The sequence below is a fragment of the Balaenoptera physalus genome (assembly GCF_965194825.1).
Source record: "Balaenoptera physalus genome assembly, chromosome: 11".
In the NCBI taxonomy this organism is placed as follows: Eukaryota; Metazoa; Chordata; class Mammalia; order Artiodactyla; family Balaenopteridae; genus Balaenoptera; species Balaenoptera physalus.
This window is the reverse complement of record NC_138896.1, coordinates 32500891-32527879: the sequence shown is the minus strand read 5'-3', so window position 1 is coordinate 32527879 and position 26989 is coordinate 32500891. Positions and strand designations below refer to the sequence as shown.

Genomic DNA, 26989 nt, shown 5'->3' with positions numbered 1-26989 from the left:
ACAACTTCTGATTGTCTCTCTTTTTGTGAGTTAGCAGCCATTGATGATCAATGCCTAAATGATCCATTAATTATTAGGGGGTGTGAAATGTACACCTACACTTCTTAATTTGTAAAAATAGGACCATTAATTTCATTTAAATATTTTTATTGAAGTATAGTTGACTTACAATGCTGTGTTAGGACTTCTGACTTCTGACATTAGAGAGTCTAATGAGAGGCTTCTTACTGAGATTAAATGGGATAATCATAGTTATTTGTTGAGCTACTTTTCTTTGGGTGCTGCACATACTTGTGTCAGATGTATACCAATACCATGCCCCTTAAACAAATAATAAAACTAAGATGCAGAAGTAACTTGCCCAAGATCACACTGCTAAAAATTGGTGGGGTCAGGATTCAAACTGAGGTCCATTGAACTAAAAGCTTATGTTCTTCCACTGCTTCCCTAAAAGATTTATTTATTGCGTTACTATTCTAAGCAAGGCACTTGCACTTAGCACTGTAAATTAATTACTCAACTCTCTCAACACTACTTTGGTAGTGGTGTTATTGCCCCCTTTGTAATGACAAAGAAGCTAAGGTTCCTAGACGTTAGGCAACTTCCCCAAGGCCATACAGCCTTGGAGTAAGGAAGGAAATGGTTCAAGTGTCCGTAAGCGGCAAGGGCTCGCGTGTTTGGCTTCCCATCGCTGTAAGCTGTAAGAATTAGAATGCAATGCATGTGCCTGCTAGTAAACAGTAAACAGATGGGAGCGAGTACTCTACGTGAGAGTGTACGGCTGACGCTGCATTAGAGCTGAGATCAGTGCATTTGCAAGTGTCCTGAGAGGCAGCATAAGCGCGCCATAATACAAGGGGCTCGCCTCCATAGAGAGAGAGGGAGGGGGAGGGGGAGGCGGAGGGGAGGGAGAGATGCGCACGCGCACAGAAGCCCTGCAAATTTTGGGAGGTCATCCCGCCTCTAGGGGGTGCCACGCGAGCCTCGTCAGGGTCCCAAGCCGGCAGCACGCTCTTTCGCTTCCACCAGTGCTGAGGATCTCGCGATCCGGTGGGAAAACAGCTTCTTCAGGTGAGAGGTTCCAGATCTCTGGGGGCGGGGACGCAGGGAGTGGGAAAAGCGGAGCCCGGCTAGGTGACCAGTCCAGAAAGCCGCCTGCTCCTGGGAGCCAAACCAACTTCCTTTCTACCGCTGAGGTAACGCAAGAACGGGCGGTGTCTGGTTTCGGAGCGGCAGCAAGGGAAGGTCCCGCTTCGTGGGCGGGGTTGAAGGCGGGGAGGTCCGGCAGGGGACGCGCTGTCACTCTGGCTCTATCCCCGCTTCCTGGTCAGCGTCCCGCCCCCTCGGGTGCCGGCTCCCTGCCTGCGCCTAGCACTTGGGAACGCGGATTCCTCTCTCTCTGGGAGGGTCCTTCCCTCCCTCCACCCTCTGCTTTCTCCTCAGGTGAGGCCTCCATGGAGCGGTTCCTGGCCCAGTTGTGCGGCACCAGCGCGTTGCAGCCGCTGCCTGTGTGGGAGGGGGACACCACCGGCCACTGCTTCACCCAGCTGGTGCTCAGCGCCCTGCCCCACGCGCTCCTCGCTGTGCTCAGTGCCTGCCACTGGGGCAACCCGAGGTGGGTAGAGACGGGTGCAAGACATCTGTCCTTGTGTTCTTGCAGACCTCACTCGAAACCCACATCTCCGCCAAAGTGTAACCGAAATAGTGAGATCTCTGGAGTAGGGGGCAAAGTAGAATAAAATGTGGGCGTAACCGCTTTGCAGCAGTGTGGCTGTTTGGGGGCAAGTTACCTGGCTTCCCTGAGCCTCGTAACATTGTTGGGAGATTTAAATTAGATAATGCATTTAAGCATATAGTGCGGTGCCTGGCACATTTTTAAAGGCCTGATGCATGATAGAAATCATCACTTTTGTAGATTTTCAGATGCGCAAACACAGTTGTCATGAATTGGACGCAAAAGTGGGTGAGCAATGTTTTTAAGCCAAAAAGGTTAACGTGTGCCGAAGATGTTGGACCAGTTTCTCACCACTTCCATCTAGGAAACCTCAGTGTTTCTAGGCTAAGAAAAGCATATGTACTCGTTGGAGAGGAAGCAGTCGGTAGAAGAGAAGAGCAAAATCAGAACCTTAATCCTTCCTGAATTTGGGGCTATAAGGTGTAGGTGCTAAACTCACCTTGATTTTGTACTTAGTTCCTGTATGTCTAGATATGGCTAAAGTTAATCTCACTCTGGCTACTGATAAGGCAGGAGGAATGTCTGGTCTGTCTTTGGGAGTCCCTAGTCTAATGGGCAGACTATGTCCTTACCTAAGATGAGTTAGAGGATGATGAATCCCTTCCTTGTGTAGGAGAGGCTTCAGAATTGCTTGGTCTGGGAGGAATCCTGATTCGTCTCTTATGCAGAGACAAAAGTCTGGAGAGGGTTAGTCAGTCAGCACAGAGTGACACTGACTAACTCAGAAGGATTATCTGTGCTCAGAGGAGTATCTTTTAAAAGTTGGCCTAGTCCTTTGGGAACTCGCAGTGTAAGGAGAAGGCAAGAAAGACCAACATGTAATCCACAGAAATTGTGGTTATCTCACTTCATTTAACAGATTTTTGCAAGTTGCTGTAAAGGTTTAGAGAGATCCAGAATCTCAGACAGGAAAGGACCTCAGAGGGCTTTGGGTCCAGACTCCTCACTGCTCACTGTGCTGATGAGGAAAGTGAGATGCAGAGAAGGAAAGAGTCTTGCCTGAGTTCATAAGACTGGTTAATGGCCAGCTTGGAGCCAGTGTACCAGCCTCCAAGGGCTCACAATGTTCTTCTGTCCCCACGTCTTAGAAAAAAGAATTATTGAAGGTTGACTTTTATCTGAATATAAACCCCTCCATATAACTGTGATCACTGAATTTTTTAAAGGAAACCCAAAACATTTTAACCTACAATTAAAATTTTCAGTAACCCAGCCCTGCCAATGACAAAGGGAATACAGATTTGTATGTTTTTATATGAACCTCTTCTTATATGAACCTTCAAGGTGTTCTGATATGTACTGTTGCAGGTGTGTTTTCCTGCACTTGATTTTTTAAAAAATTAATTAATTAATTATTGGCTGCATTGGGTCTTCATTGCTGCACGTGGGCTTTCTCTAATTGCAGCGAGCGGGGGCTACTCTTCATTGTGGTGCGCGGGCTTCTCATTGCAGTGGCTTCTCTTGTTGCAGAGCACAGGCTGTAGGCACGCGGGCTTCAGTAGTTGTGGCTCGCGGGCTCTAGAACACAGGCTCAGTAGTTGTGGTGCACAGGCTTAGTTGCTCTGTGGCATGTGGGATCTTCCCGGACCAGGGCTCGAACCCATGTCCCCTGCATTGGCAGGCGGATTCTTAACCACTGTGCCACCAGGGAATTCCCCTGTACTTGATTTTTAATGCAGGCAGATAACCCTTTTGTTTATTAAAAACGTTTTTTGCAAGCCAAGATGATACAAACAAAACTGAAAAGAGGTTTTTCTTCAGCTAATGGAGTCACAAAAATGATCCACACCATCTTCTACAACCATTGGAGAAACAGAGAGTATAATATTCTGAGGCTTCAGAAAATTTAGGCTATAGTGTTAGTGTATAGAAGCTGTATGTAAGTCAAATTTTTATCCATCTAATAGTGCTTCGGATGAATTTAAGGGTTATTTTATGTAGATACTTTTGTAAAAATGAAAACTCATCTCTTAGTTGTTATCTGTAGGAAAATTTAGGTTTTGGGGGGTTTTTTTGTTTGTTTTTTGGGTTTTTTTTGTAATTAAGGTCTTCATGTTCCGTACAACCTTAACTCAGAATTTTTTATTTCTGTGGCAAAAGAATGACGAGAAATGGTATAGGTAGATTAGAAAAATGGGTTAGGTTAATCCAGGAAGATTTCCTGGGAGAAAAGGCCCTGAGTTCCAGAGTAAAATGGGATGGAAATAAGGTATACAGGCAGGAAAGGGAGTTGGTTCCCTCTAGGTAAGTGAGTTACTGGAGGTATGTCTGGGCCCTGAGTCAGCCCTGATATGCCTCCTTTTCTCTTTTCCCCCTTGTCCCCAGGAATCCAGGTTACATCCCACGCTGCAGTCCTGGCTGGTGGGTCCGACTTGCAGCCTCCTTCGTGCTCTCCATTTTTCCACTGCTAGACCTCTTTCCAGTCGTTTTGCCACCAGGGGCAGGCCCAGGGCCCATAGGGCTAGAGGTGCTGGCCGGGGGCGTGTCAGCTGTGGCCTGGATCAGCCACAGCCTGGCCCTGTGGGTGTTGGCTCATTCCCCTCATGGCCACTCCCGGGGGCCCTTGGCCTTGACTCTGACTGCCTTCCTGCCAGCCCCAGCCCTAGTGCTGACCCTGCTATGGCACTGCCAGCGAGGCACACTTCTGCCTCCACTTCTCCCAGGGCCCCTCTCCCGCCTATGCCTTCTCATCCTGCAGCTGGCTGCACTCTTGGCCTATGGACTGGGCTGGGCAGTCCCTGGGCGGCCACAGGAACCCTGGGCCCAGGAGCCCCTCCTCTCCGAGGGACAGGAACCCGAGGTAGCTGAAGATGGGGAGAGCTGGCTGTCACGCTTTTCCTATGCCTGGCTGGCACCATTGCTGGCCCGTGGGGCCCGTGGAGAGCTCCGGCAGCCCCAGGACACTTGCCGCCTCCCCGACAGGCTGCACCCAACCTACCTAGCCCGTGTCTTCCAGGCACAATGGCAGGAGGGGGCCCGAATGTGGAGGGCCCTGTATGGGGCCTTGGGGCAGCGCTACCTGGCACTTGGACTGCTGAAGCTGGTGGGGACCATGCTGGGATTCTCAGGACCCTTGCTACTGTCCCTACTGGTGGGCTTCCTGGAGGAGGGGCAGGAGCCACTAAGCAATGGCCTGCTCTATGCCCTGGGGCTGGCCGGTGGGGCCGTTCTGGGCGCTGTGCTGCAGAATCAGTATGGGTATGAGGTGCGGAAGGTGACACTTCAGGCACGGGGGGCTGTGCTGAACATCCTGTACCGAAAGGCTTTACAGCTGGGGCCCAGACGCCCTCCTTCTGGGGAGGTCCTGAACTTACTAGGCACCGACTCTGAGCGGCTGCTCAACTTTGCTGGGAGCTTCCATGAGGCCTGGGGCCTGCCCCTGCAGCTGGCCATTACCCTCTACCTGCTGCACCAGCAGGTGGATGTGGCCTTCGTGGGTGGTCTGATCCTGGCACTGCTGCTGGTTCCCGTCAACAAAGTGATTGCCACCCGAATCATGGCCAGCAACCAGGAGATGCTACAGCACAAGGATGCGCGGGTTAAGGTGAGGGGCCGCTTGGGGTCCCTCAGTCATCCAGAGTCCCCAGGTCCCAGCATCCTGGTCCCCAGGTCCTCCCATGCACTGTGCCTGAGAGAGTGAGTGTGATCTAGAGGTTAAGAGCTCAGACTGGAGAAAAACAGACATGGGTTCACATCCCAACCCTACCACTTACTAATTTAATCACTTCAGACAAGTCACTTAACCTCTTTGGGACTCCACTTCCTCATCTGTAAAACGAGGATAATAATAGCTTGCCTCATAACATAGTTGGAGGATCGTATGAGATACTGCTTGGCAAGTGCCAGTCACAAAGTAAGCACTAAGTAAGTGTAGCCTGTTAGTAATATTATAGTATTAGCTCATGCAGCCCTAAGAGCAACCCTAGGAGGTAGGAAGTAACCTGTGTGGGGCCAAATGGGATTTTAGTGTTAGAGCCAGGACCCAATCTCCCACCTCCTCATCTCAGGCACAGAGCATCCCACAACCGCATGTGAAGAGGCCTAGGAGAACCCCAGCTACCTCTTAGGGGTGGGCTGTGGGGAAAGGAGTAGGTCTCTCTCCTGCCTGGGCCAACTCTAGTTGTGAGGGTCTGGCTGGGTCAGTTCTGGGTTGTGCAGTGATTGTGGTACCTTTACAGAGGCGATGGTGGGCTTAGGGGTCCGTATAGCATAGTTGTCAATCTCTTACTGGAATAGCTCCGAGTGCTAATGGGGAGGGGGTTGTCTCTGAAAGCTGGTTATGGCATGAGGCCTTTTTCCCTACCCATGACAGCTATTGACTAGTCTCCAGGGCCACCTGGGAAGGCTCCCAGTGCCTCCCTGGCTTGCAGGCTGGGGATGTTTGAATGTTAGGATACAAGGAGTTCCTCTGGCCCTTGCCTGTCTTGCCTGGCCCTGTCGTCTGCCTGACCCTGGGCTGTGGTGTGCCTTCCTACACCTGTATACTCCTATAGGAATAGTTCCCATACCACCCGACCCCCCCCCTTTACTTTCCACCGCTTCATCTAGGAAGGTGGGAGGATTCCAGCTCCAACCTGCCCCCAGCTGGAGCATATGGGGGCTCAGAATACTTGACATCTTGTGCCAGGAGCCTGGGGGAGACTGAGCAGAGGACAACACACGTGAGCAGTGTCTCCACTTTGTACTGCTCTCTTGTCCCCACCCCTAGCTCGTGACAGAGCTGCTGAATGGCATTCGTGTCATCAAGTTCTTCGGGTGGGAGCAGGCGCTGGGGGCCCGTGTAGAGGCCTGCCGAGCTCGAGAGCTGGGGCGACTCTGGGTCATCAAGTACCTGGATGCAGCCTGTGTGTACCTGTGGGCTGCCCTGCCAGTCGTCATCTCCATCGTCATCTTCATCACCTACGTCCTCATGGGGCACCAGCTCACTGCCACCAAGGTGAGGACCAGGAGGGGAGGGGACGGCTGTAGGAATGCATGGGAGAGAAGCAGCAGCACGGAGACTGCAGTGGAGTGAGGGGTGGACTGGGGCCCTCAGTGCTGGCTGGGAAGGAGGGATGGAGGGTCCCTGGCTGCCTTATCCTTTCCCAACCAAGGAGAAATTCTCTGAAGGGACCCTTCATCTGGGGCCTCAGATATATAACCCTTCCCTCTGCGAAGGAATTCCTTTTTTTCCTCTCCTCTTCCTCTCCTACTTCGGGTTAGGTCCCCTTATCCTCATTCTGATGGCCTTGGAGGGAAAGGTCACGATCCAGTGCAAGGTGGATCCAGTGCTGGGTATAGCCAGGTGATGTTGCTACTTGGAAATTCTGAGAAGGTCTCAGAGTGAGCTAGGTGTTTGTGCTTATCAGGGAGCAACCTGGATCCCTGGAGGAGTATCTGGAATTTCTGGGATTCTTGGACTGGCCACCTCTGCCACCTCTAACCCAAGATTGTCCAGCTAACTCCTCAGTTTTGCTGCTGCCCTGTTTTCCCCTCCACAGACCTGTCTGCAGGGCCACCCATAGAGCAGGCCTTCAGATAATTCCCGAGCTTCAGGTGATGCTCCAACCCTTCCCCCCACCTTCGACCCCACTTAGGTGTTCACGGCCCTGGCACTGGTGCACATGCTTATTCTTCCCCTCAACAACTTCCCTTGGGTGATCAATGGCCTCCTGGAGGCCAAAGTGTCCCTGGACCGGATCCAGCGTTTCCTCGACCTTCCCAACCACAGCCCCCAGGCCTACTACAGCCCAGGTAATGGGAAGCTGGAGGGCAGAACCTGGCACAGGGGAGGAGGGAACTGTAGCCACTTGGTTGCTGTACACAGATGCTGCCAAGAGGAGCCAGAGGCAGCAGAATTTAGGCAGGGCAGGTGGCCATTTCCTGGGGGAGAATCCTCAGACCAAGACTGAGGCTGCATTAGCCCTGGGCAGGTAGATTGTGGATTAGAAGCCCCAGCTGAGTGGCTTCTTCCTTGTTCAGATCCTCCGACAGAGCCATCTACAGCCTTGGAGCTACATGAAGCCCTCTTCTCCTGGGACCCAGTTGGAACCAGCCAGGAGACCTTCATCAGTCACCTCGAAGTGAAGAAGGTTGGTTGGTCAGACGCCCTAGTAGAAGCACCAGACTAATGAGGGACATGCAAGCTCAGTGACCGGTAAACAAGGACAGAGCCAATCGTAGCAAGATGGCCCCGTGGCTCTAATTACTGAGGGAAGGACCAGAGAGGTTTCGGTGAGCAGGTTCTCATTGGAGAGGAGATGATACCTTATCTGTGAATGTCAGTTTTCTAACACACAGCCGCTTCAGAGCAGTCACATCTCTCCCTGGTCACCAGACCATTCACATCTACCCAGTCCAGTCCAACAATTGCATTTTTCCCTCCGTGTCCCTCAGGGGCCGTCAAGTTCAGAACAGATACCAGAACTTATCCAGCATCTTCCCCAGGCTAGGGACCTCCGGGAGAGGCCCAGCAGCCCCTTCTCAGAAGGATTTTGCAAATGGTATAGATAATCCTCTATTTAGCCTGGTGAAAAGGAATCACACCCTGTGACTCACACCCTGGCATACATCATCAAAGAAGCACTTGAAAGAACATTCCTGGCAGGATGGCAGCTCCTCTTCACCGAGTCCTGAGTTTTCACTCTCCCCTGACCCATGTCCAACCCTTTGCCCCACAGCTCAACCCAGCGTTCTCCAGTGGAGCCTGAACCGCCTCTGCCGCATTTGGCTCATGTTTCTGGCTTGGGGTGAATGTTTTGTTTTTCCTCTTAGTTCAGGCAAGACAAGGCTGGAATTTTTGAAAGGAATTTTACTAATGTGTCAGTTGGGGCTTTTTTGGATATAAGTCATAGAAACCCACTGGAGCTAGCTTAAGCCAACAAGAATTTGTAAGAAGGATGTAGAGATGAATTGCGGAATCCACAGGCAGGCACGTGGGCAGATCTCAGCGGCAGCCCAGAGCCAGGCCTCGACTCGCCGAGCTGCTCCTTCCGTCTATTTCTCTTTCTGTATCTGCCTCATTCTTCTCTCTCTGTGGACCTGCTCTCCACTCAGCAGAAGACAGGCCTGCAGAGAGCCCTTCCACTTACAGGCCACAGCCAGAAAGAGGGAGGCTTCCCAGGGAAGGGTCTCAGGTTGGTCTGGTGTCCACTCGAAGATAGGCTAACCCTGGCTGGCAGTGTGGGACATCACAGACAGAGCTGCTAGGAGCCCCACCTGTTTCTATGGAAGGAGTTTTTTTCCGTTGTGTACAATGAGATAGCTCCATGAATGTATGTTACAACTAAGCAGAGAAGGGAGCACAGAGAATTTTAAACTGCAAATCACAGAAATGGGTACCTGTGCAAAACATTGTTTTTGCCCTGAGCTATTAGAAATCTAGCTGCAGGGACTTCCCAGGTGGCGCAGTGGCTAAGAATCTGCCTGCCAGTGCAGGGGACACGGGTTCAAGCCCTGGTCCAGGAAGATCCCACATGCCGCGGAGCAACTAAGCCCGTGCGCCACAACTACTGAACCTGCTCTCTACAGCCCGCGAGCCACAGCTACTGAGCCTGCAAGCCACAACTACTGAAGCCCGCACGCCTAGAGCCCATGCTCCGCAACAAGAGAAGCCACCGCAATGAGAAGCTCGCGCAGCACAACGAAGAGTAGCCCCCCCTCACCGCAACTAGAGAAAGTGCAAGCACAGCAACGAAGACCCAACGCAGCCAAAAATAAATAAATAAATTTATTAAAAAAAAGAAAAAAAAAAGAAATCTAGCTGCAGGTGGAGTTAGCCAGCCCAGCATCCAGGCCCCAAAGCCTGGAGTCCTTCCTTCCCCTCACCCCATCCTGGGTCGCCTGCCTCAGAGCTTTCCTTGCAAGTTCTCGGGCAGTTTTCCTCCCATGCTCTCTGGCACACTGCTGCTCTCCAAAGACCCTTCACACAGTGAAACTGATGCTTCTCTGAGGGGAGAGTAAAACACCCTACTCCCCTGGGGCCACACAGCATCTGTCACTGAGGCACAGCTCAGCCTGTGGGGTGGAGAATTCTTTTCCTCCAGGCTAACTGGGGCCTAGAGAGAAGCCTCCATGGGATGATTGCTATCCCAGGGCCTCAGGAGGGAGACCTGACATTTGTGTGGCTTCCTTGCAGGGTACGCTGGTGGGCATCGTGGGGAAGGTGGGCTGCGGGAAGAGCTCACTGCTGGCTGCCATCGCGGGAGAGCTGCACAGGTAAGCAACTTCCAGCGCCCCGTGTCTTCAGCACTGCCCTTCGTCAGCACTTTCCTGGCCCCTGCTACATGGTGGACACCTTTTTAGAGGCCACAGGATGCCAGGATGAGCAAGACATGGTCCCTTTCTTGGGAGAGTTTTCAGTCTGTAAAGGGGAAGGAAGTGAAAGTGGCTTCTCAAAACCATCACCACAGAGTGTTAGAAGTACTGTAATAGTGAGTGAAGAAATAAATGGAAACAGCCGGCATCAGCTACTCTTTCAGAAAGCGTGCTTGTGCACGGGAGGGATCCAGAGAGGAGCAGAGGTGTGAGGGAGGGCCTTATTTCATGGTGAGAATGAATGAGTGCAGGGTGGTGGCCACACTCTCTTCTGAGCACCTCGACATATGACAGCTGCTTGGCTGCTGCCAAAGAGCAATTTCTTCCCTTCCCAGTCCAGAGTGAGCCTCCAGCCTCATTAGGACCCCTCGACCTCAGTGGCTGCCAATCTAGAGAGCCATGTGACATGGAGCGGGACCCCGTGTAAAAGACAGCAATCTGGAGAGGCTTCTGAGAGGCAGGGGCTGAGCAGGAAGGGGACCAGCGGGGAGCCAGCCTCCCATGCTGCTGGCCTGGCTCTCTGCAGGCAGCGTGGGCGGGTGGCAGTGTGGAGGCTGTCCAAAGGCTTTGGCCTGGCCACCCAGGAACCCTGGATCCAGTTTGCCACCATCCGAGACAACATCCTCTTTGGGAAGACGTTTGATGCCCAGCTGTACAAGGAAGTGCTGGAAGCCTGTGCCCTCGACGATGACCTCAGCGTGAGTGCCTGGCCGCCCACTTCCCCGCGTCCCTAACACCGCAGGTCAGAGACTTGCTTCTCTGGGAAGGGGTTGCTTGTACTCAGGCATCATTTACCCAGGACTGGCCATCAGGCTTTGGTCCTCCCAGAGTGTCCAGCTTCTGCACAGGGCCTGGGAGTGGGTGGTGGAGACTGGGTGTTCCACACAGCAGCCGTGGGAACCCTGCAGCCTCTGGGACTAGGGGAGGGTTTCCTCTGCGGCTTAGCTCTCTGTAGGTCTGGGTAATGGTTCTGATTCAAGAGGCCTTCTCCCACCTCCCACTGGAAGAGTCAAGGTTATTCTGGAGAAGTCTGGCAAGCCCATCAGACCCCCCCCACATCCAGAATGCTAAATTTAAGGGGAATGAGAGTCCAGCTTTCTCCCGTGACTTTCCCCCCCAACCCCCATATCCCCTGCAGGACTGTCATCAGCACTACCCTGTCCAGGTAGATGTGGAACTTCCCAGGAAAGGAGGACCTTTGACTCCAACCCTGGAGCATCTTATGTCCACTTACCATTTCTTTCTACATCAGGCATTTCCCAAATGTCTCCTGGGTACAGGGAACTGTTCTGGGTACTAAGAAAAGAAATGAATCACAAAGCTTTTCCCTCAGGGGAGCCACCATCTGGTCGACCACAGGTGCCTCCTCTGGTATGGGGACCCCTTAGCTAAGGAGACCTCTCCCAAGGCCACAGGGTACCTCTTCCAAGGCTCGGGATACCTTCCTTCTCTAAAAACCTAGGAAAGTTTCACTTTGAATTTGGCCATCTTCATCCTTGCCTGTTAAAAAGGCAGGGTAGTGAGTGTGACGGAGTGGTTAAGAATCTACATTCGTGTTCTGCCCTTTACTAGCTGTGGAATGACCTTGGGCAGGGTACTTACTCTGAGCTTTGGTCTCATCTGTGAAAATGAAATAACACCAACTTCATAAGGTTGCCGTGGGGGTCAGATGAGATGATGCCTGTAATGTGCTCAGCACATAGAAAGTGTTCAACAGGGGACTTCCCTGGCAGTCCAGTTGTTAAGACTCCGCGCTTCCACTGCAGGAGCCACGGGTTTGATCCCAGGTCGGGGAACTAAGATTCTGCATGCTGCGTGGCGGAGCCAGAAAAACAAAAAACAAAAAAAGGAAAGCTTATTAAAAATTCCTCAAGAAAAAAAAAGAAAAGAAAAACGTGTTCAACAAATGCTCGTTTTTGTTGGAGTTGTGGTTTGTCCCCTCTGGCTCACATACCCCAAATTCAAGTCCAGTCTCCTCAAGCTCCCTGGCTCTCTGACCCCCGCCATCTTTTCCCTGCAGAGGGGTAGGAAATGGGGTGGAAAGTACTGGGGAGCTCGCTGACCAATGCTGCGGGGCCTGTCCTGTCAGATCCTGCCTGCTGGGGACCAGACAGAGGTGGGGGAGAAGGGTGTGACCCTCAGCGGGGGACAGCGTGCCCGGATTGCCCTTGCTCGTGCCGTCTACCAGGTAAGTTGAAGATGGGGGAGTCCGGAGCCTCGGGAGCTTGGCTGGGGAGGGGGCAGTGTGGGGATATTTTCATCGGCATCCGATTTCTTCCCTCCCCCCTGCATGCTCCTAAGGTGTTGGTCCCTTGGCCATCCCATCCCCCTTTTGTAGATTGAAGGCAGAATTAAAGGCCCTTTAAAAAGCATTATGTGGCTTGAGGCACTGGGACCCAGCAAAGCTGAGCACTGGTCCTGGGGCACTGGCCTTGCGTGACTGGAGGGAAGTCCACCCTCTGGTCTCACCACCTTCTTTACTGCTGTAGGGGTAGCCCCAGAGTTCCTCTCAACCGTATTCCCGGACGGCCTCAAGATCACGTCTTAGGAGAGGTCTGGGTTCTGGCCAAAGGACTTGGTACCCATGGTGCCCCCACCTCTCCCTAGGAAAAGGAGCTCTATCTCCTCGATGACCCTCTGGCCGCTGTGGATGCGGACGTGGCCAACCACCTGCTGCACAGGTGCATCCTGGGAGTGCTGAGCCACACCACGCGGCTGCTGTGCACCCACCGCACCGAGTACCTGGAGAGGGCTGACGTGGTGCTGCTCATGGAGGCTGGGCGCCTCGTCCAGGCTGGTAATGTGGGCCACCAGGGTGGGAGCCCGGCTGAGTGAGGGAGCCATCTGCTCGGGTCCGACGGATGGATTGTCAAGTGCAGACTCTGCCACCCCCTCTGTGTGTGATCCGGGCCCCGTCATACTTCTGTCTAGTGGGAGACCCTCTTCTGCCTTCACAAAACTGGTGTGAGGAACAGAGAGCAGGAGGGAAAGGAGCCTGTGGCTTTGTGACGCAGGCTTTGTGACTGGGAGCTTTGGGAACTTACAGGCCCAGGATCTCGGAGAACAGTTTGATGTCCTCGGAGAAAGGAAAGCAGTCAGGTTTAGAACAATCATTTTATTTAAAAACAAATAAACAGAAACTCTGATGGTTTATTATCCGAGGGACATGACCACTGGCACATTCACTGGAGAGAAACAGGAGCAAATGAGGCTCCACCAGCGTGTTAGGAGTTCCAGGAAGCATGAGGAGAAAGCCCAGCGGTAGTGAGAGGTGCCTCTGGACAGGGTTCTCACAGGTGGCCGTGACTCTCCTCCCAGGGGTGAACATTTTCTGTCTGTGCTGATGGGACTCCAGACACAGAGGGATGGACTTGATGGTCCTGCTCAGGGTCTGTGGGTCCAGGGCACAGCCCTGCTAGGGTAGGTCAGGGAGGGGGTCCAAAGAGCATGGGAGGTGGATTGGCTCACATGTTTAGAAAGGCATAGAATATACCCAGAAGAGCCCCCTCCTAATCTCTCCTGCTGCCTTCCAGGGCCCCCCTCTGAGATCCTGCCATTGGTACAAGCTGCCCCCAAAGCCTGGGCTGAGGACGGACAAGAGTCTGACCCAGGTACGGCCCGGGGTGAGAGGAAAGAGGCTGCTCTTCGCCACCACACTTGAAGGGAGATGTTTCTAGGAAGCTTGCCTGCCCCTGAAAACACTAAGGTTTTCAACTGTCATCCTGCAAGCTTAATCCCCCCGGCCCACCTCTCTGATTCTCACAGTCACAGCCCAATCAGTACAGAACCCAGAGAAAACAAAGGAGGGGCTGGAGGTGGAGGAGAGCACGTCTGGCCGCCTGCTGCAGGAAGAAAGCAAGAAGGAGGGCGCCGTGGCCTTCCACGTGTACCGCGCATACTGGAGGGCCATGGGCTGGGGCCTGGCCCTCGCCATCCTCTTCTCTCTGCTCCTCATGCAAGGTAGGAGTAAACCCTGCAGGCCTTCATCCCACCCACAGCCCTGTCGCCTAGGTCCCCATCACATCCATCACCTTGTACTAATCATTACAAAGCCCAGACACTCACCATGTGTAGGCGACAGCTGGGACAAGGGACATGTCCCCAATTCTGAGGGTCCCAGGGACCGGGGGCGGGGGGGGGGAGCGGGGATGCTCCGTAGCCATCTTCTGATCTGCCCCCAAGGCTGTCTCCCGTTCTGCAGATTCAAGATCACGCTCTCCCCAGAGCTGAAGGGTGATGGGCCCAGGAAGGAAGTGCACACTGGGGAGGACATGGGGTGGGGACAAGGTGGGGAGGGCTGGGGGTGAAGGAGGGTAGAAACCAAAGTCGAGAGCAGAGGAAGGGGGTGTCTGAATAGAAAGAAGAAGATGAGCTGTCTGGCAGCTTTCTCCTTCCCATCCCCACCCAGCAACCAGGAACTCGGCTGACTGGTGGCTCTCCCACTGGATCTCTCAGCTGGAGGCTGCCAAGAATAGCTCCCAGGAGGCGCCAGCTCCCAGCAGCCTGGGCTCCGCAGGGCCACTGTCTGCCCAGTTGCTCTCCTCCCCCGGAAGCCTCTAGTGAGTGGCTGGGGCCAGGAGCAGGCCTGGGGCTCTCAGAGTGGTTGCCAGGCAGGGAGTGAGTTGGGGGGCTGGTGCTCCAGGGCCTGTGTCTCCTGGAGGGTGGGGAGCAGTGGCGTTGGGGGGGGGCGTGGGGAAGGGACCCCTGAGTGGCCCCACTTTTGGTTACCCACAGCCCCCTCCCCACCACCCAGCACCTCAGTGTTCCCACTGCCCAAAGCTGCCCCCAGTGGCTCCTCAGACATCCGTTTTTACCTCACCGTGTATGCGACCATTGCTGGCGTCAACTCCCTCTGCACCCTTCTCCGGGCAGTGCTCTTTGCAGCGGGCACCCTCCGAGCAGCTGCCACCCTGCACCGCCGCCTGCTGAGCCGAGTCCTCATGGTGAGGGGATGGGAGGGTGGGGGTGGCATGGGGGGCCCTTCCCGGTACCTGGGCTCCATCAGGGGCCCATCCCCCCTCCTGGTCCTCAGGAGAAAACAGCACCTCACAGATGCGTGCAGCACTTGAGACCTGGAGAGGCCAAGAGCAGAGCAGCTGCCTGGGTTCAAACCCAATTACTTAGGCCTGTAGCTTTCTCATCTATAAAGTGGGGAGAAGAGAACCTTCCTCAGGTTTACTTCCGTTTTTTACTTCAGGCGCAGAGGACTGAGTTAATCACCCCTTAGTTCACGTGAGATCCCTTTTTAATTTTATGTATTGATCCATTCCTATTTATCTGCAAACCCTGTTTTCATTTCCTCTCCTTTCCTTGATAAGCAGCCATCCTAGGTGTGTTTAATATGTATCTTTTTGGCTTTTTGCAAAATGTCTGTGTTTTGTGTGCACATAGTTTTATAAATGACATTCCTTTTCTCACAGTTTTTATTTAGAGCTCTTCTAAGGTCCATCCCTGTTGCTGTGTGTATATATAGTCTGTTGCTTGCCCCATAGGTCATTATGAGGATTAATCAGTACATCGAAAGTGCTTAGGATAGTGCCTGGCATATACTAAGTGCCCAATTAGCAATTATTATTAACGATGTTGTTATTATTACGAAGCTCTTTTTTTGTCTGTTATCTTATTAGGGCCTCATTATAACCCTGTGAGATGGGTACTATTATCATCATTTTACAGGTGAGGAAACAGGCTCTGAGAGTGTGTGCAACCTGGGCAAGGCTAGTTCTGTGGCCATGAACCCAGGACATGTGGGTCTTTCCCTTGCCTCTCCGGGAGCAGCTGCCCACTGTCTGCCCACATCTTCAGGCTGTGAAGGAATTAATTTCTCATAAGCTGGCTTTAGGAAATGCTTCAGCAAGTCTTTTGACCTAGTGTCCTGCCTTAAGATAGGACTGATCCCCAAGTAAAGGCAGAGAGTTGGGGGACAGGGAAGGCGGGGAAAGGGAAAGGGTCTTTGAGACCGTACCTCCCAGTAGTAAGTAGTCTAAATAGCTAGCAGTTACCAAGCACCTGCTCCGTGGCAGGCAGACCCTGCTAAGCTCCTGACTGCTGTCTACGTGGCTTCAATCCTGCTGTCAGCCCCGGGAGGTGCAGTTTCATTACTACTATCCCCCTTTTTGAGATGAGGGACAGGGGCCTTGAGGAGATGAAGCCCCCTTACCTGGGGTCTCACATCTGGTAAGTGGCAGGGCTGGAATCCAAGAAGCAGTCTGACTCCAGAGCCTGAGCGCTTGACCATGGGATAGTATGGACTTTGACCGCTGCCCTCACCACTCTGTCCTGCCACGGGCAATCAGGATGTTCCTCCTAACATCTAACTAAATCTCACTCATGGCCTGAAGACTCCATCTTCTGGAAAGAGATTAGCTACCTGCCCTTGAAAGGGGGGGTAGGCATGTCTAGCACAGAAGTAGAGGGGTGGCCAGCCTGACCTCTCAGGGTCCCCACTAGCCAGAGGGATGGGAGAGACTTTCTCTTTCCCACATGGGGTATTCTTCCTCTGAGCTCCTCCAGCCCCCGCTCAGTGCCCCCGAACTCTGGGGACACTTTACTCCTTTCCTACTCTCTACCTTGGGCCTTTCTCCCCAGCCCACCTCCCCCGGGGGCTGCCTCCACGGCTTCTCCGCTGGCCCCTGCCCTGGCCCACCCACACCCCTTCTCCCAGGCGCCAGTGACTTTCTTCGACTCCACGCCCACGGGCCGGGTCCTCAACCGCTTTTCCTCCGACGTGGCCTGTGCGGATGACAGCCTGCCCTTCATCCTCAACATCCTCCTGGCCAACGCGGCAGGCCTGCTGGGCCTCCTGGCTGTGCTGGGCTCTGGCCTGCCCTGGCTGCTGCTGCTGCTGCCGCCTTTGAGCCTCATCCACTATCGCGTGCAGCGCCACTACAGGGCCTCCTCGAGGGAGCTGCGGCGCCTGGGCAGCCTCACCCTGTCTCCTCTCTACACCCACCTGGCCGACACCTTGGCCGGCCTCCCTGTGCTCCGGGCCACCGGCACCACCCACAGGTGTGTGAGGTCCGCCTCCTCCAACCAGTGCGAGGGGGGTGAGGTGCTGGGGGGAGGGGGGAAGAGGGACCCCTGAGAAGAAGGGGGGCGGGTCTCAGTCTCCTGAGAAGGGAAGGGTGGGTGAGGGCATAGGGGGAAGAGGAAAGAAACAGAAAAGGGGGAGAGTGACGCTGAGCAGACCCCTACAGGAGAGCACATTGGCTCCTGCGTACCACTGAGGTGCGGCCTGTGGGCGTGCAGGTCAGCTCCGAGGAGGAGGCATTCTACGGGCAGGGAGTCTGGATGGGTCGGTGCAGCTGTGGCGTGGCCTCCCCCAGGTTTGAGGAGGAGAACCAGAGACTCCTGGAGCTAAACCAGAGGTGCCAGTTTGCTGCCAGCGCCACGATGCAGTGGCTGGACATTCGGCTACAGTTCATGGGGGCCGCAGTGGTCAGTGCCATCGCAGGCATCGCCCTGGTGCAGCACCAGCAGGGCCTCGCCAACCCAGGTGCCGCCCCGGGACCCTTCACTCTCACTTCAGAAGTGTGTTATTCCCAGCACCTGCCCCAGACCTCTCCCTGCACTGCCCCCCGCCGCCTCCAGCCCCAAGCATTTTCACCTCCCAACCAGGGTTCCCTGTGAGGATGTGTTGTAATTCTCATCACCCGCATTTTAGAGTTGAGGAAACTTGAGTCTCAAGGAGTCACTCACCCTGGTGGTCGTGGATCTGGGACTAGTCAAGTCTTCTGATCTCCGCCCCTCCCTGCTCACCCGTCCTCAGCACTTAGCAACCGGCCCTAGCCCGCCCCCCTGCCTTCCACCCATGCTCCCTCGTAGCCTTTCCACTCTGCTGCAGCCAGCCTCCTGTGGGCCTGGTCTGGCTCCTACATCTTCCTCCTTCAGTGCCAGCTTCCTCTAAATGCCCACGGTCCACAGCTCAGGGTTCGCCCGTTCTGCCCAGCCATCCCCACACACATCCCAGCGTCCAAGCCTCCCCTGGCAATTGTGTTCCCTTCCCCCAGGACTCGTGGGCCTGTCACTGTCCTACGCCCTGTCCCTGACGGGCCTGCTCTCCGGCTTGGTGAGCAGCTTCACACAGACAGAAGCCATGCTGGTGAGCGTCGAGCGGCTGGAGGAATACTCCTGTGACCTGCCCCAGGAGCCCCAGGGCCAGCGGCCGCAGGTAGCCTGAGCCCTCACCCCAGCCTGGGTGCTAGAACCCTGAAGGATCCTTCTGATGGCCCCAGTCTCTCCCCCAGTTCCTTTCCTTGTGCCCCTCACCATTTTTCTCAGCTCCTGTACCGTCCCCTGTGATCTCCCTGATTTTTGTGTCCATCCCCCCATCAGTCCTCGTTTCCCCCACCTCTACTTTCACAGCATCTATCCCTCATTCCTCTCCCTTCCTTCCACTTTCTTCTTTCCTCCCCATCTCACCCATCTCCCTCCCTCTCCCACCCACGGACCCCACCAGCTGGGCATTGGCTGGCTGAGCCAGGGGAGCGTGGAGTTCCAGGATGTGGTGTTGGTGTACCGGCCAGGGCTGCCCAATGCCCTGGATGGGGTGACCTTCTGCGTACAGCCTGGAGAGAAGCTGGGCATCGTGGGCCGCACGGGCTCTGGCAAGTCTTCCCTGTTGTTGGTGCTCTTTCGGCTGCTAGAGCCCAGTTCTGGGCGAGTGCTGCTGGACGGCGTGGACACCAGCCAGCTGGAGCTGGCCGAGCTCAGGTCTGGGGGAGGGAGGAGAGGGGACCAGACTACTGGCACTTAGAGGAGGGCCCAGTTAGGAAGGCTTTATATAAACTCAGGGCAGACAGGGTTGGTCAGGAGGTGAGACGGAGGATGGGACAAGCAGGCGAGGATAGTGAGCTGCCAGTGCTCAGGTCAGGGTTCATAGCTGTGGTCCTAAGGTTTTCACCTTCCCAGGTCCACCTTGTGCTTCCCAGCATACACCTTCCACTCTAGACCACCAGTCACTGCCTCCTGAGTCAGAGCCTCCCAGGTGCTGTGACCTCGGGCTTGGCAGGCGGCGCTTGGGACAGCTGGAGACCTGGGCCGGTTGCCTCTGGCCACAAGGGGTCTCATCTGGAGCTAAACACCCCTCCCAACCACGTTGCCCTAGTATCATTTTTTCTGAGTTCCATGACATGGAAAAAGGTAGGGATACTCTGTCCTAAAGCCCATTACTGATCCCAGGCCCTGGCCCTGGCCTTCCTGCCTTCTCTTCTAACCTGTAGTGGCCATAGGTTGACCACATGGCTCCTCAGGACCCAATTTCAGGCCCACTTCCAACCTTGAAGCATCCCCTACCCAGTCATTCCTTGGTCCCCTCTGGTCATTCCTTGTCATCCACTGCTGTCCCGTGATTGGAGTCAGTGCCATACGGTTTAGCTCATGCTTGTTCTGTTTTGCCCCTCAGTGAGATGTAATTTCCTTAAGGGCAGAGTCTAGGCCTTTGGTTTCTTTGGAATTCCTTATAGCACTGGCACAGTTCTAGGTACATGGCTGACCAAGTAGGGAACAGGATGGGGGTGATGTTCAGGTCTTATCCCCAAGCTTTTCTGAAGGGCTGGACCTATAGCTAAAACCTGTGCTGGGAGCAGAAGTGGCCACATCTCCAGCCAAGACCCCATGTCCTGTCCCCTTCTCATCCCCCAGATCCCAGCTGGCTATCATCCCCCAGGAGCCCTTTTTGTTCAGTGGAACTGTTCGGGAAAACCTGGACCCCCGGGGTCTGTATGAGGACAGGGCCCTGTGGCAGGCCCTGGAGCAGTGCCACCTGAGTGAGGTGATCATATCTATGGGTGAGTTCTAGGTCCTGTCCTGCATGGTGGCAGGAGTGAGCAGGGAGGGGGCTGAGGGAGGCTCAGAACCCAGGAGTGAAGATGCTGTGCTTTTCAGGTGGTCTGGATGGTGAACTGGGCGAGGGGGGCCGGAGCTTATCTCTGGGGCAGAGGCAGCTGCTGTGTCTGGCCAGGGCTCTCCTCACAGATGCCAAGGTAAGACCAGAGGAAGGGACATTCGAGAGGGCCAGGAAGAAGGCAGGGGACATGTGAGGGGTGGGGGGTGAGGAAGTGGACTGGGGAGAGGTCTCAAGGGACCTAGTTAGTTTTTCTTTTAGAGCTGGAGGTGGGGAGCTGTGGGCTGGCCTGTGCCAGACCAGGAGGTGGGGGCTGGGGCTTATGTAGCAGCCACGGCTGACCTTCTTCTCCCTCCTCCCCCCTCCTCCTCTCCACATGGTCCAGATCTTGTGTATCGACGAGGCCACAGCAAGCGTGGACCAGAAGACAGACCAGCTGCTCCAGCAGACCATCTGTAAACGCTTTGCCAACAAGACAGTGCTGACCATCGCCCACAGGTGTGTAGGCATCCAGAGTGAGAATCTAATCAGGGCCTAAGGTGTCATGGACCCATAGCCGCCCTTCCTTTCCGGAACCCCAGGGGTCAGGGCTCTAGAGATTCCAACCCCTATGAATCTCAGCTCCGTGTTCTCCAGGCACCAACCCAGGCCCTTTGTAGCGCGTTGTCTGAAGGAGCCTGCAGCCCCTCCCCTAGCACAGAGCCAGGGGCTGAAGCCTGTGGGGCAGGCTGGTGCTGTCCAGAGGAGAAGAGGAGGGAAAGCAGGTCAGCTTTCTCTAGGGCATTGTCCTCCATCCCCATGCTGACCACCCTCTCCCACGCAGGCTCAACACGATCCTGAACTCGGACCGGGTGCTGGTGCTGCAAGCCGGGAGGGTGGCGGAGCTGGACTCCCCCGCCGTCCTGCGCAGCCAGCCCCACTCACTGTTCCATCAGCTGCTGCAGAGCAGCCAGCAGGGAGCCCCCTCTTCTCCCTGAGGGCCCCGAGTCCCTGCCCCACAGGGCCTCCCTCTGTCCTACCCACTGCTGCCTGGCAGAGGGGGGCCTGCCGCTTGTTTACACCCCTCTGTGGCTCTACCTCTCTCTCACCTCTGCAGAGGGGAAAAGGGTACCCTGGGTTCCTCTTTACAAACCACTCCTTCTCGGGGGCAGTGTCCCGTGGCTTCCCCAGAAGCAGGCCTCTGCTCTGGCCCTCTTGCATCTGGGACTCCAGGCGGATTTTTTCTGGCAAAGGAGCCCACATGCACTTCCATAGTTTTATTTGATAAAATTCCCATCTTACACTCTGTGTATTAAAAAAATAATATTTCTGGCATGAGGCTGAGGTCCCTCAGTGTTGTGTACTCCAGCTGAGGGGTGGCGAGAAAGGGCCAATCCAGTCTGAGTGGCAGAGGAGGTGAAGGAGGGGGCAGGAAAGCCCCCACCGCCATCACAGTGCTGTGGTCTTCCCAGGCTCAGGGGGCAAGTCAGGCGGCAGGGGGAGCCCTGCCGACAGCATGCTAACCTGACACTCCTGGTCCTGGCGCGCCGGGGCATAGTGTGGGGCAGGGTAGCAACAGGGTCCAGGGGGGCAGACACCCCGGCGCCAGGCCCTCAGGGTCAGCAACACCGTGGACAGGACCAGAGCGGCAGTGACAGCCCCAAACAGCACCACGGCCACCAGGCTAGACTCGCCCAGCCTGGCCTCTTGCCTCCGCACTACCTCCTTCACGGAGATGCGCAGCAGACCAGCGCCCCCGCTGTGGGGAACAGGCCCCGTGGCAGGTACCACCACAGCTGAGGTGGGCCCTGGGGGGATGTCCGCTATGGTGGCGGGATCTGGGACGGGTAAGACTAGCTCACAAGTCTTGCCACCATAGCCACTTGGGCAGAGACAGTCAAAGTCGTGGACCCGGTCCCGACAGCGGGCCCCTCTCTGGCATGGGCGGCTGGCACAGTCATCCAGGTTGATGGTGCAGAAGCGCCCAGCAAAGCCCTCAGGGCAGAGGCAGGAGAAGCGGTTGATGCCGTCCACGCAGGTGGCGCCGTTAGCACAAGGCCGCATCAGACAGTCGTCCACGTTCACCTCGCAGCGGGAACCCACAAAGCCCGCCAAGCAGCGGCATGTGAAGTTGAGGGCAAAGCCCTGGTCGTCCTGGCACTGCCCGCCATTCCGGCATGGGGAGCTGAGTGGGGTCGGAGAGGGCATTTTACCGACTGCCATCTGCAGGGTAGCCCAGGTCGACATCCTGATCACTGCCACCACTACCACCCCCCTTCTAGCTATGTCACCTTGAGCCACTTTTCTGTGAGCCTCAAATGCCTTATTTTAAAAATAGGATTAGAGGAATTCCCTGGCGATCTGGTGGTTAGGACTCTGTGCTTTCACTGCCAAGGGCCTGTGTTCGATCCCTGGTTGAGGAACTAAGATCCCACAAGCTGCACAGCACGGCCAACAAATAAATAAAGAAATTTTAAAATAAATAAGTTTTTAAAAAAATAAAAATGGGATAAGAGCAGTACCCAGCTTCCCAAATGGTAAGGGTTAGATGAGATAATCCAGGGTCAAGCAGGTAGCAGAGGGCCTGGCCCCAAAGCAAGGCTCAAGGCAAGTGTACAATTATTATCCACGCAGGCTCTCGGGCTTAAGGTGGAAATGAGGAAGAGTCCAGACCTGTAGGCCATTTCCCCATTCACCACGAGGCATAAGGCTGCCGCGTGGAACAACTTCAGGGGCTGCGTGCCACCCTTCCTGGGAGGATGAGGGGAGTCCTAGGCCCTCAGCCTCCCCACCCAGGGGAGTCACACATTGATGTGTTACACTTCCAGCCCCTGTAGATTTTTGTTGTTGGAGAAATGGTTCACATGGTAGCAAAAAAGTTGAGAAACCCTACGGATACTCTGACAGACTGGGTTTTATCTTCGAGTACCCCCGTGTGGGACTTCTGACCGTCAGCCCTAACACTGCCCCACCATCCTCTCAACAGTCCTCTCTCCTCCATCACCAGATCCTCATCTAACCTGGGGCCGGCACTCACCCTGCCTGCTCACAGGGTCCGGCCTTGCGCTCACAGTCACGCCCGTGGAAGCCCGGTGGGCACACACAGTGGTACTTGCCGCCCCCATCATATACGCACTGGCCTCCGTTCCGGCAGGGGGACTGTGCGGTACAGATGTGCTCATCTGGAGAGGAGACCAGGAGGGCTCGGAGTTAGCCCCTCATGTCTGGCACCCAGACCTGCCCAGGCCCCACCCAAAGCTCTGTGGGTGTGGCTCATACTACAATCCCAGCCTGGGCTGGTACAGTGTACTGGGGGAAAACAACACTGAGTTTGGAGTCAGGAGGCACTCAGCCCTGGCCCTGTTAGTCTGTCTCAAAGTGCCTTTGGGCAAGTTGTATCTTGTCTGTAGATCTCAGTTTCCTCATCTGTAATATGAGTACAGTTTTCCGCAGGTGTCTTGCCTACCACATGGGGTTGTGTTTAGGACCAGTTCAGACAACAGATAGGTATAAAGTCTAAAATTATAAGCTACCATATATTTTCGGGTTTGAGCCAGACACAAGAGGCGCTCAATAAATAAGGATGGATGTTCTCCCAAGACATATGGGGTCCCCAGACAACAGTACCCTCGCTACTCCCCTACCTTTGTCACAGAACTTGCCTGCCCAGCCACTGTGACAGATGCACTGCCAGGGCTGGTGGCAGGTACCATGCTGGCAGCCAGGCATCCTCACACAGCGCTCACAGTGCAGCCCCTCCCAGCCTGGGTCACACCTGATGGGGAGAAGCACAGGGTCAGGGCTCTGGGTAGAAGGATGTGAGGAAATGGAGGAGGCAAGATCAGAGCTTCTAGGAAACAGACCAATATGACAGCCCCCAAGGGAAAGCAGGCCTAGCCCAGGTTGATACAGGGCTGTGCAGGGTCACGGGACACATATATGGTATCAGACCATCAGACACCAGCATTCAAGTCCTGGTTCTGCGCTTTGTCTAACCTTTCTGAGCCTCAGTTTTTTCATCTGTAAACTGGGGATACACCTGGCAGGGATGTGTTGAGGAGGAAATTACGATGATGTCTGTAAGTGCCCCCAGCACCACTCCTGGCATGTCTAAGGTGCTTAGAAACATTTTTAAAAAAAAGAGTGACCTTGAAAGGTCATCAGGACTATCTTCCTACCCTGATTCCAGGGCAAAGGCCTGCTCTACTTCGGAGAGTCCCAAGCACCCTCAGCCCCTCCAGGACCTTGCCCTGTCAGCTCATTTCCTTATGACCAGACACACTTTCCTCCTGCTGCAGAATTTGCCCAACCCCACCCCACTGAGTCAATTACTCAAATTCATCAGAAAAGACTCTCGTAAGCGCTTCTCCCCAGCAACCCTTGCAACAGCCTTTCTTTTCCAGGTTAAACCAATTCTCTTTATGTGTTTCCTTTATCTCCCCTTTTCCTTATGTCTCCCACTCTCCACACTCCCTCAAGCTTCGGGTCTTTCTCCTGGTATCTTGAAGAGGAATGTTGCAGAATACCTGGTTGGGAGAGTGAAGTGGGGAGCCATAAGCTAGAAGAAGCAAAGGAGAGGCAAGGCAAAGGGGAACTGGGGAGGGGTAAGCACAGGGTGAGGGGCTGGCCTTCTGCTCTGTGTGCCATGTGCATGAGGGGATGGGGAGAGAGCAGTAGAGTCTTAAGCCCCTAAACATTCTGCTCTGGGGCTTGAGCTGGTTGTGGGTGTGGAGGCCTGGGAAATGTGGAGCACAGCGTTTGGGAGCACGTGCTCGGAGAGGTACCTGCAGGAGCCATCAGGCGCACAGCAGCCATGGGCCAGGTCACAGTGGGAGCTGCAGTCATCAGCTGCAAGAGATTGATGTGAGAGGGGTGAGCCCGGGGTCAGCGTTCAGCTGCCTGAGATGCGGGGCTAGGGGGAGGATGCAGGGTCCCAGTGATTGGGTGGACTCAGCTCTGGGACAGGGCAGAACAGAGACTCATCCCATTCCAAAGGGATGTCCTGGGTGTCGCCAACCCCGCGGGTCGGAGCGCCTGCAGTGCCATCTCTGGCCGGCAGAGGTCAACGTGCAAGCGAGGGACAGCCGGACAGGGCCGCGACCTGAGCCCAGGGGCGCGCTCACCTCGGGCAGGCTTTCCGGGTGCCCCCAGGATGCACAACAGGCACACGAGATGTAGGCAGCGGCAGCTGCTGGGCATGGTCAGCGCCGGCCCCGGGAGGGACAGACGGACCGCCGGACGTGCGGACACCTGTGGGACGGCACAGGCTGGGAGGCGGCCGGACGCGGAGATAGCGGCACAGATTCCGGTTCCGAGTGATACGAGCCGAGAGGGGAGAGGGGCGTCCAGACAGAAAAAATCGGTGGGGGCAGCGGAGGGCGGGGGCTGGGAAGGTCTGAGCCGACGAGGGGATTGGAGACAGGAACTGGGAGCGGGCTCTGTAGGAAGAAGGTGAAGGATGGGCAGCGCAGAGCGAGGTCAGGACACTGGAAGGGCCGGGGAACGCAGTCGGACGGAGGGGGACAGGGAACAGCGCCGAGGGGCGTCCTCGAGCACGGGGGCGACGCGGGGGCTGGTTCCCGGCAACGAGCAGTCTCTGCCCCCCACCTCCGACTCCCCGCAGGACTTGCTCCCGCATCCCCTTCCTACCTCCGCGGCACTCGGCTCGGCCGCGGCGCGGGGCCTGGGCACCCCAGAGCGCCCCCAGCCCAGCGCGCCCCTGCCCTCGCGCTCCTCACCTCGGGCTGGGAGGCGGCGCGCCCCGGGGCGCAGAGCGAGGCCGGATCCGACGGACTCAGATGAGGGGCTGGGCCGGGGCGCTGGGCCGCCCCTAGCGGGTCGCGGGGCCGGGCGCCCAGGCGGCTGCCATGCGAGCCAGCGCTGGGGAATCTGGGGCTCAAGGCGACCCCGAGCGGCGGCGGCGGCGGCGGCGGCTCTTCGCACGCGCTCAGGCCGCCTGCCAGGGGCGGCGTGTGCCGGCGGAGCCCGCCTCCCCCCCCCCCTCCCAGGCCGCAGCCGGCCCGCCCCCCACCCGCCCGCGCCCAGCGCCCGGCGCCCGGCGCCCGGCGCCCGTCGCCCACCCCCGGCGACGCACCGCGCACGCCCGCCCCGGCGCTCACCCTTCCTCTGGGCCTCGCGCTCTCCTGGGACCCCACCCTCCTCAGCCGCCCGACCTCTCCGCACCTCGCTCTCTCTGATGGGAGGAGGAAATTATGGGAGTCTAAATGGGAGCAGACTGTAAAGGGTCGGCCAAATGTGCGCAGCCGTTATTCTCCATCTCACATCTCTGCGTTCGTGACCCGCACTGCTCACCCCACGCCCCACCTCTGCTCTCACCAGCCCGCTTCCCATCACGCTTCTCATATATATCCCATGCACATTCAGGGCATACTTGCCGCTCCTGGCCCTCCTCCTGTCACCAGCCTCCTCCATTTGTAAATCCTACATCACCTGCTTAATCTGTCTGCTCCCCTCCTCCTCCGCCCCGTCCGCTTCTTTCCCCCCTCATTGCCATCCACAACCTTCCAGGATCGATCCGTGCCTAAGTATTAGCCTGGCCCATTCACCCACCCCCTCCATCCCTCCTTCCGTCACGTCTGTCTTTCCTACCCCACTACTTTCGTGACCACTACTGGGAAGCTTCCCTGAACTGGGAACGCCCCTGATTTTGTAAATGTGCCCCCCAAGTTCCCACCTGTGTACCCCGGATAACATCCATTCTTGACCTCAGGCTAATCGTCGACTGCCCAAACCCAGAGCTCAGACTGAGAGAGTTATGTAGGGGGAGTGAGGGAGCTCTATCCCTCCAGGCTAATGGCTCAGAGATATCTGTTCGAGGCAGAGGCAAGGGCAGGAAACCGTTTCTTGTTTGCACAAGGCAAGAGGGCAGAGATCAGCACCATCACTGTCCATGTCTCTAGTCCTTCAAATCAAGATTTCATCAACGTTGGACTTCCCTGGTGGCTCAGTGGTTGAGAATCCACCTGGCGGTGCGGGGGGACACGGGTTCAAGCCCTAGTCCGGGAAGATCCCGCATGCCGTGGAGCAACTAAGCCCGTGTGCCACAACTACTGAGCCTGCGCTCTAGAGCCTGCGAGCCACAACTACTGAGCCCGCGTGCCACAACTACTGAGCCC

The 26989-nt window shown here is 55.8% G+C and overlaps 2 protein-coding genes across 10 annotated transcripts; one reads left to right on the top strand and one right to left on the bottom strand.

The window, feature by feature from the left end:
• Positions 1–1060: 1060 nt before the first annotated feature.
• Positions 1061–21191, top strand: ABCC10 (ATP binding cassette subfamily C member 10). 4 transcript variants are annotated; one of them, XM_082414055.1, is made up of 22 exons: positions 1061–1196; positions 1444–1615; positions 4061–5279; positions 6444–6671; positions 7312–7468; positions 7697–7806; positions 9852–9931; positions 10557–10728; positions 12120–12218; positions 12638–12823; positions 13564–13641; positions 13796–13990; positions 14439–14589; positions 14765–14973; positions 16695–17038; positions 17356–17525; positions 18040–18200; positions 18489–18742; positions 19673–19818; positions 19916–20013; positions 20260–20372; positions 20698–21191. In XM_082414055.1, exons 2-22 carry the CDS (start codon positions 1455–1457, stop codon positions 20849–20851), a joined length of 4485 nt encoding a protein of 1494 aa, XP_082270181.1. In that variant the 5' UTR covers positions 1061–1196; positions 1444–1454; the 3' UTR covers positions 20852–21191. The 4 variants fall into 4 exon arrangements, 3 of the variants coding, with proteins under 3 accessions (XP_082270181.1, XP_082270182.1, XP_082270183.1); XM_082414056.1 differs by having other exon boundaries at positions 12638–12827; positions 14784–14973; XR_014251065.1 differs by lacking the exon at positions 20698–21191 and having other exon boundaries at positions 18489–18636; positions 20260–20301.
• DLK2 (delta like non-canonical Notch ligand 2) lies at positions 21116–26028 on the bottom strand. Of its 6 annotated transcripts, none has more exons than XM_082414086.1 (6): positions 25973–26028; positions 24977–25291; positions 24638–24701; positions 23498–23628; positions 22891–23035; positions 21116–22038 (listed from the first exon to the last, which is right to left on the bottom strand). In XM_082414086.1, the coding sequence occupies exons 2-6, from the start codon at positions 25050–25052 to the stop codon at positions 21303–21305; spliced, it is 1152 nt and encodes a 383-aa protein (XP_082270212.1). In that variant the 5' UTR covers positions 25053–25291; positions 25973–26028; the 3' UTR covers positions 21116–21302. The 6 variants fall into 6 exon arrangements, with proteins under 6 accessions (XP_082270212.1, XP_082270208.1, XP_082270211.1 ...); XM_082414082.1 differs by lacking the exon at positions 25973–26028 and adding an exon at positions 25503–25856; XM_082414085.1 differs by lacking the exon at positions 25973–26028 and adding an exon at positions 25592–25856.
• Positions 26029–26989: the final 961 nt, after the last annotated feature.

What these genes read in the sequence shown, in the direction of transcription:
- DLK2 (XM_082414086.1), bottom strand. Translation starts at nt 25,052, where the DNA reads ATGCCCAGCAGCTGCCGCTGCCTACATCTCGTGTGCCTGTTGTGCATC. An exon ending in GCGCCTGATGGCTCCTGCAG is followed by an intron (nt 23,629 to 24,637) that starts GTACCTCTCCGA and finishes TCTCCCCATCAG; the next exon opens with GTGTGACCCAGGCTGGGAGG. An exon ending in AGGCAAGTTCTGTGACAAAG is followed by an intron (nt 23,036 to 23,497) that starts GTAGGGGAGTAG and finishes TCTCCTCTCCAG; the next exon opens with ATGAGCACATCTGTACCGCA.
- ABCC10 (XM_082414055.1), top strand. Translation starts at nt 1,455, where the DNA reads ATGGAGCGGTTCCTGGCCCAGTTGTGCGGCACCAGCGCGTTGCAGCCG. An exon ending in GTCACCTCGAAGTGAAGAAG is followed by an intron (nt 7,807 to 9,851) that starts GTTGGTTGGTCA and finishes GCTTCCTTGCAG; the next exon opens with GGTACGCTGGTGGGCATCGT. An exon ending in CCCTCGACGATGACCTCAGC is followed by an intron (nt 10,729 to 12,119) that starts GTGAGTGCCTGG and finishes CTGTCCTGTCAG; the next exon opens with ATCCTGCCTGCTGGGGACCA.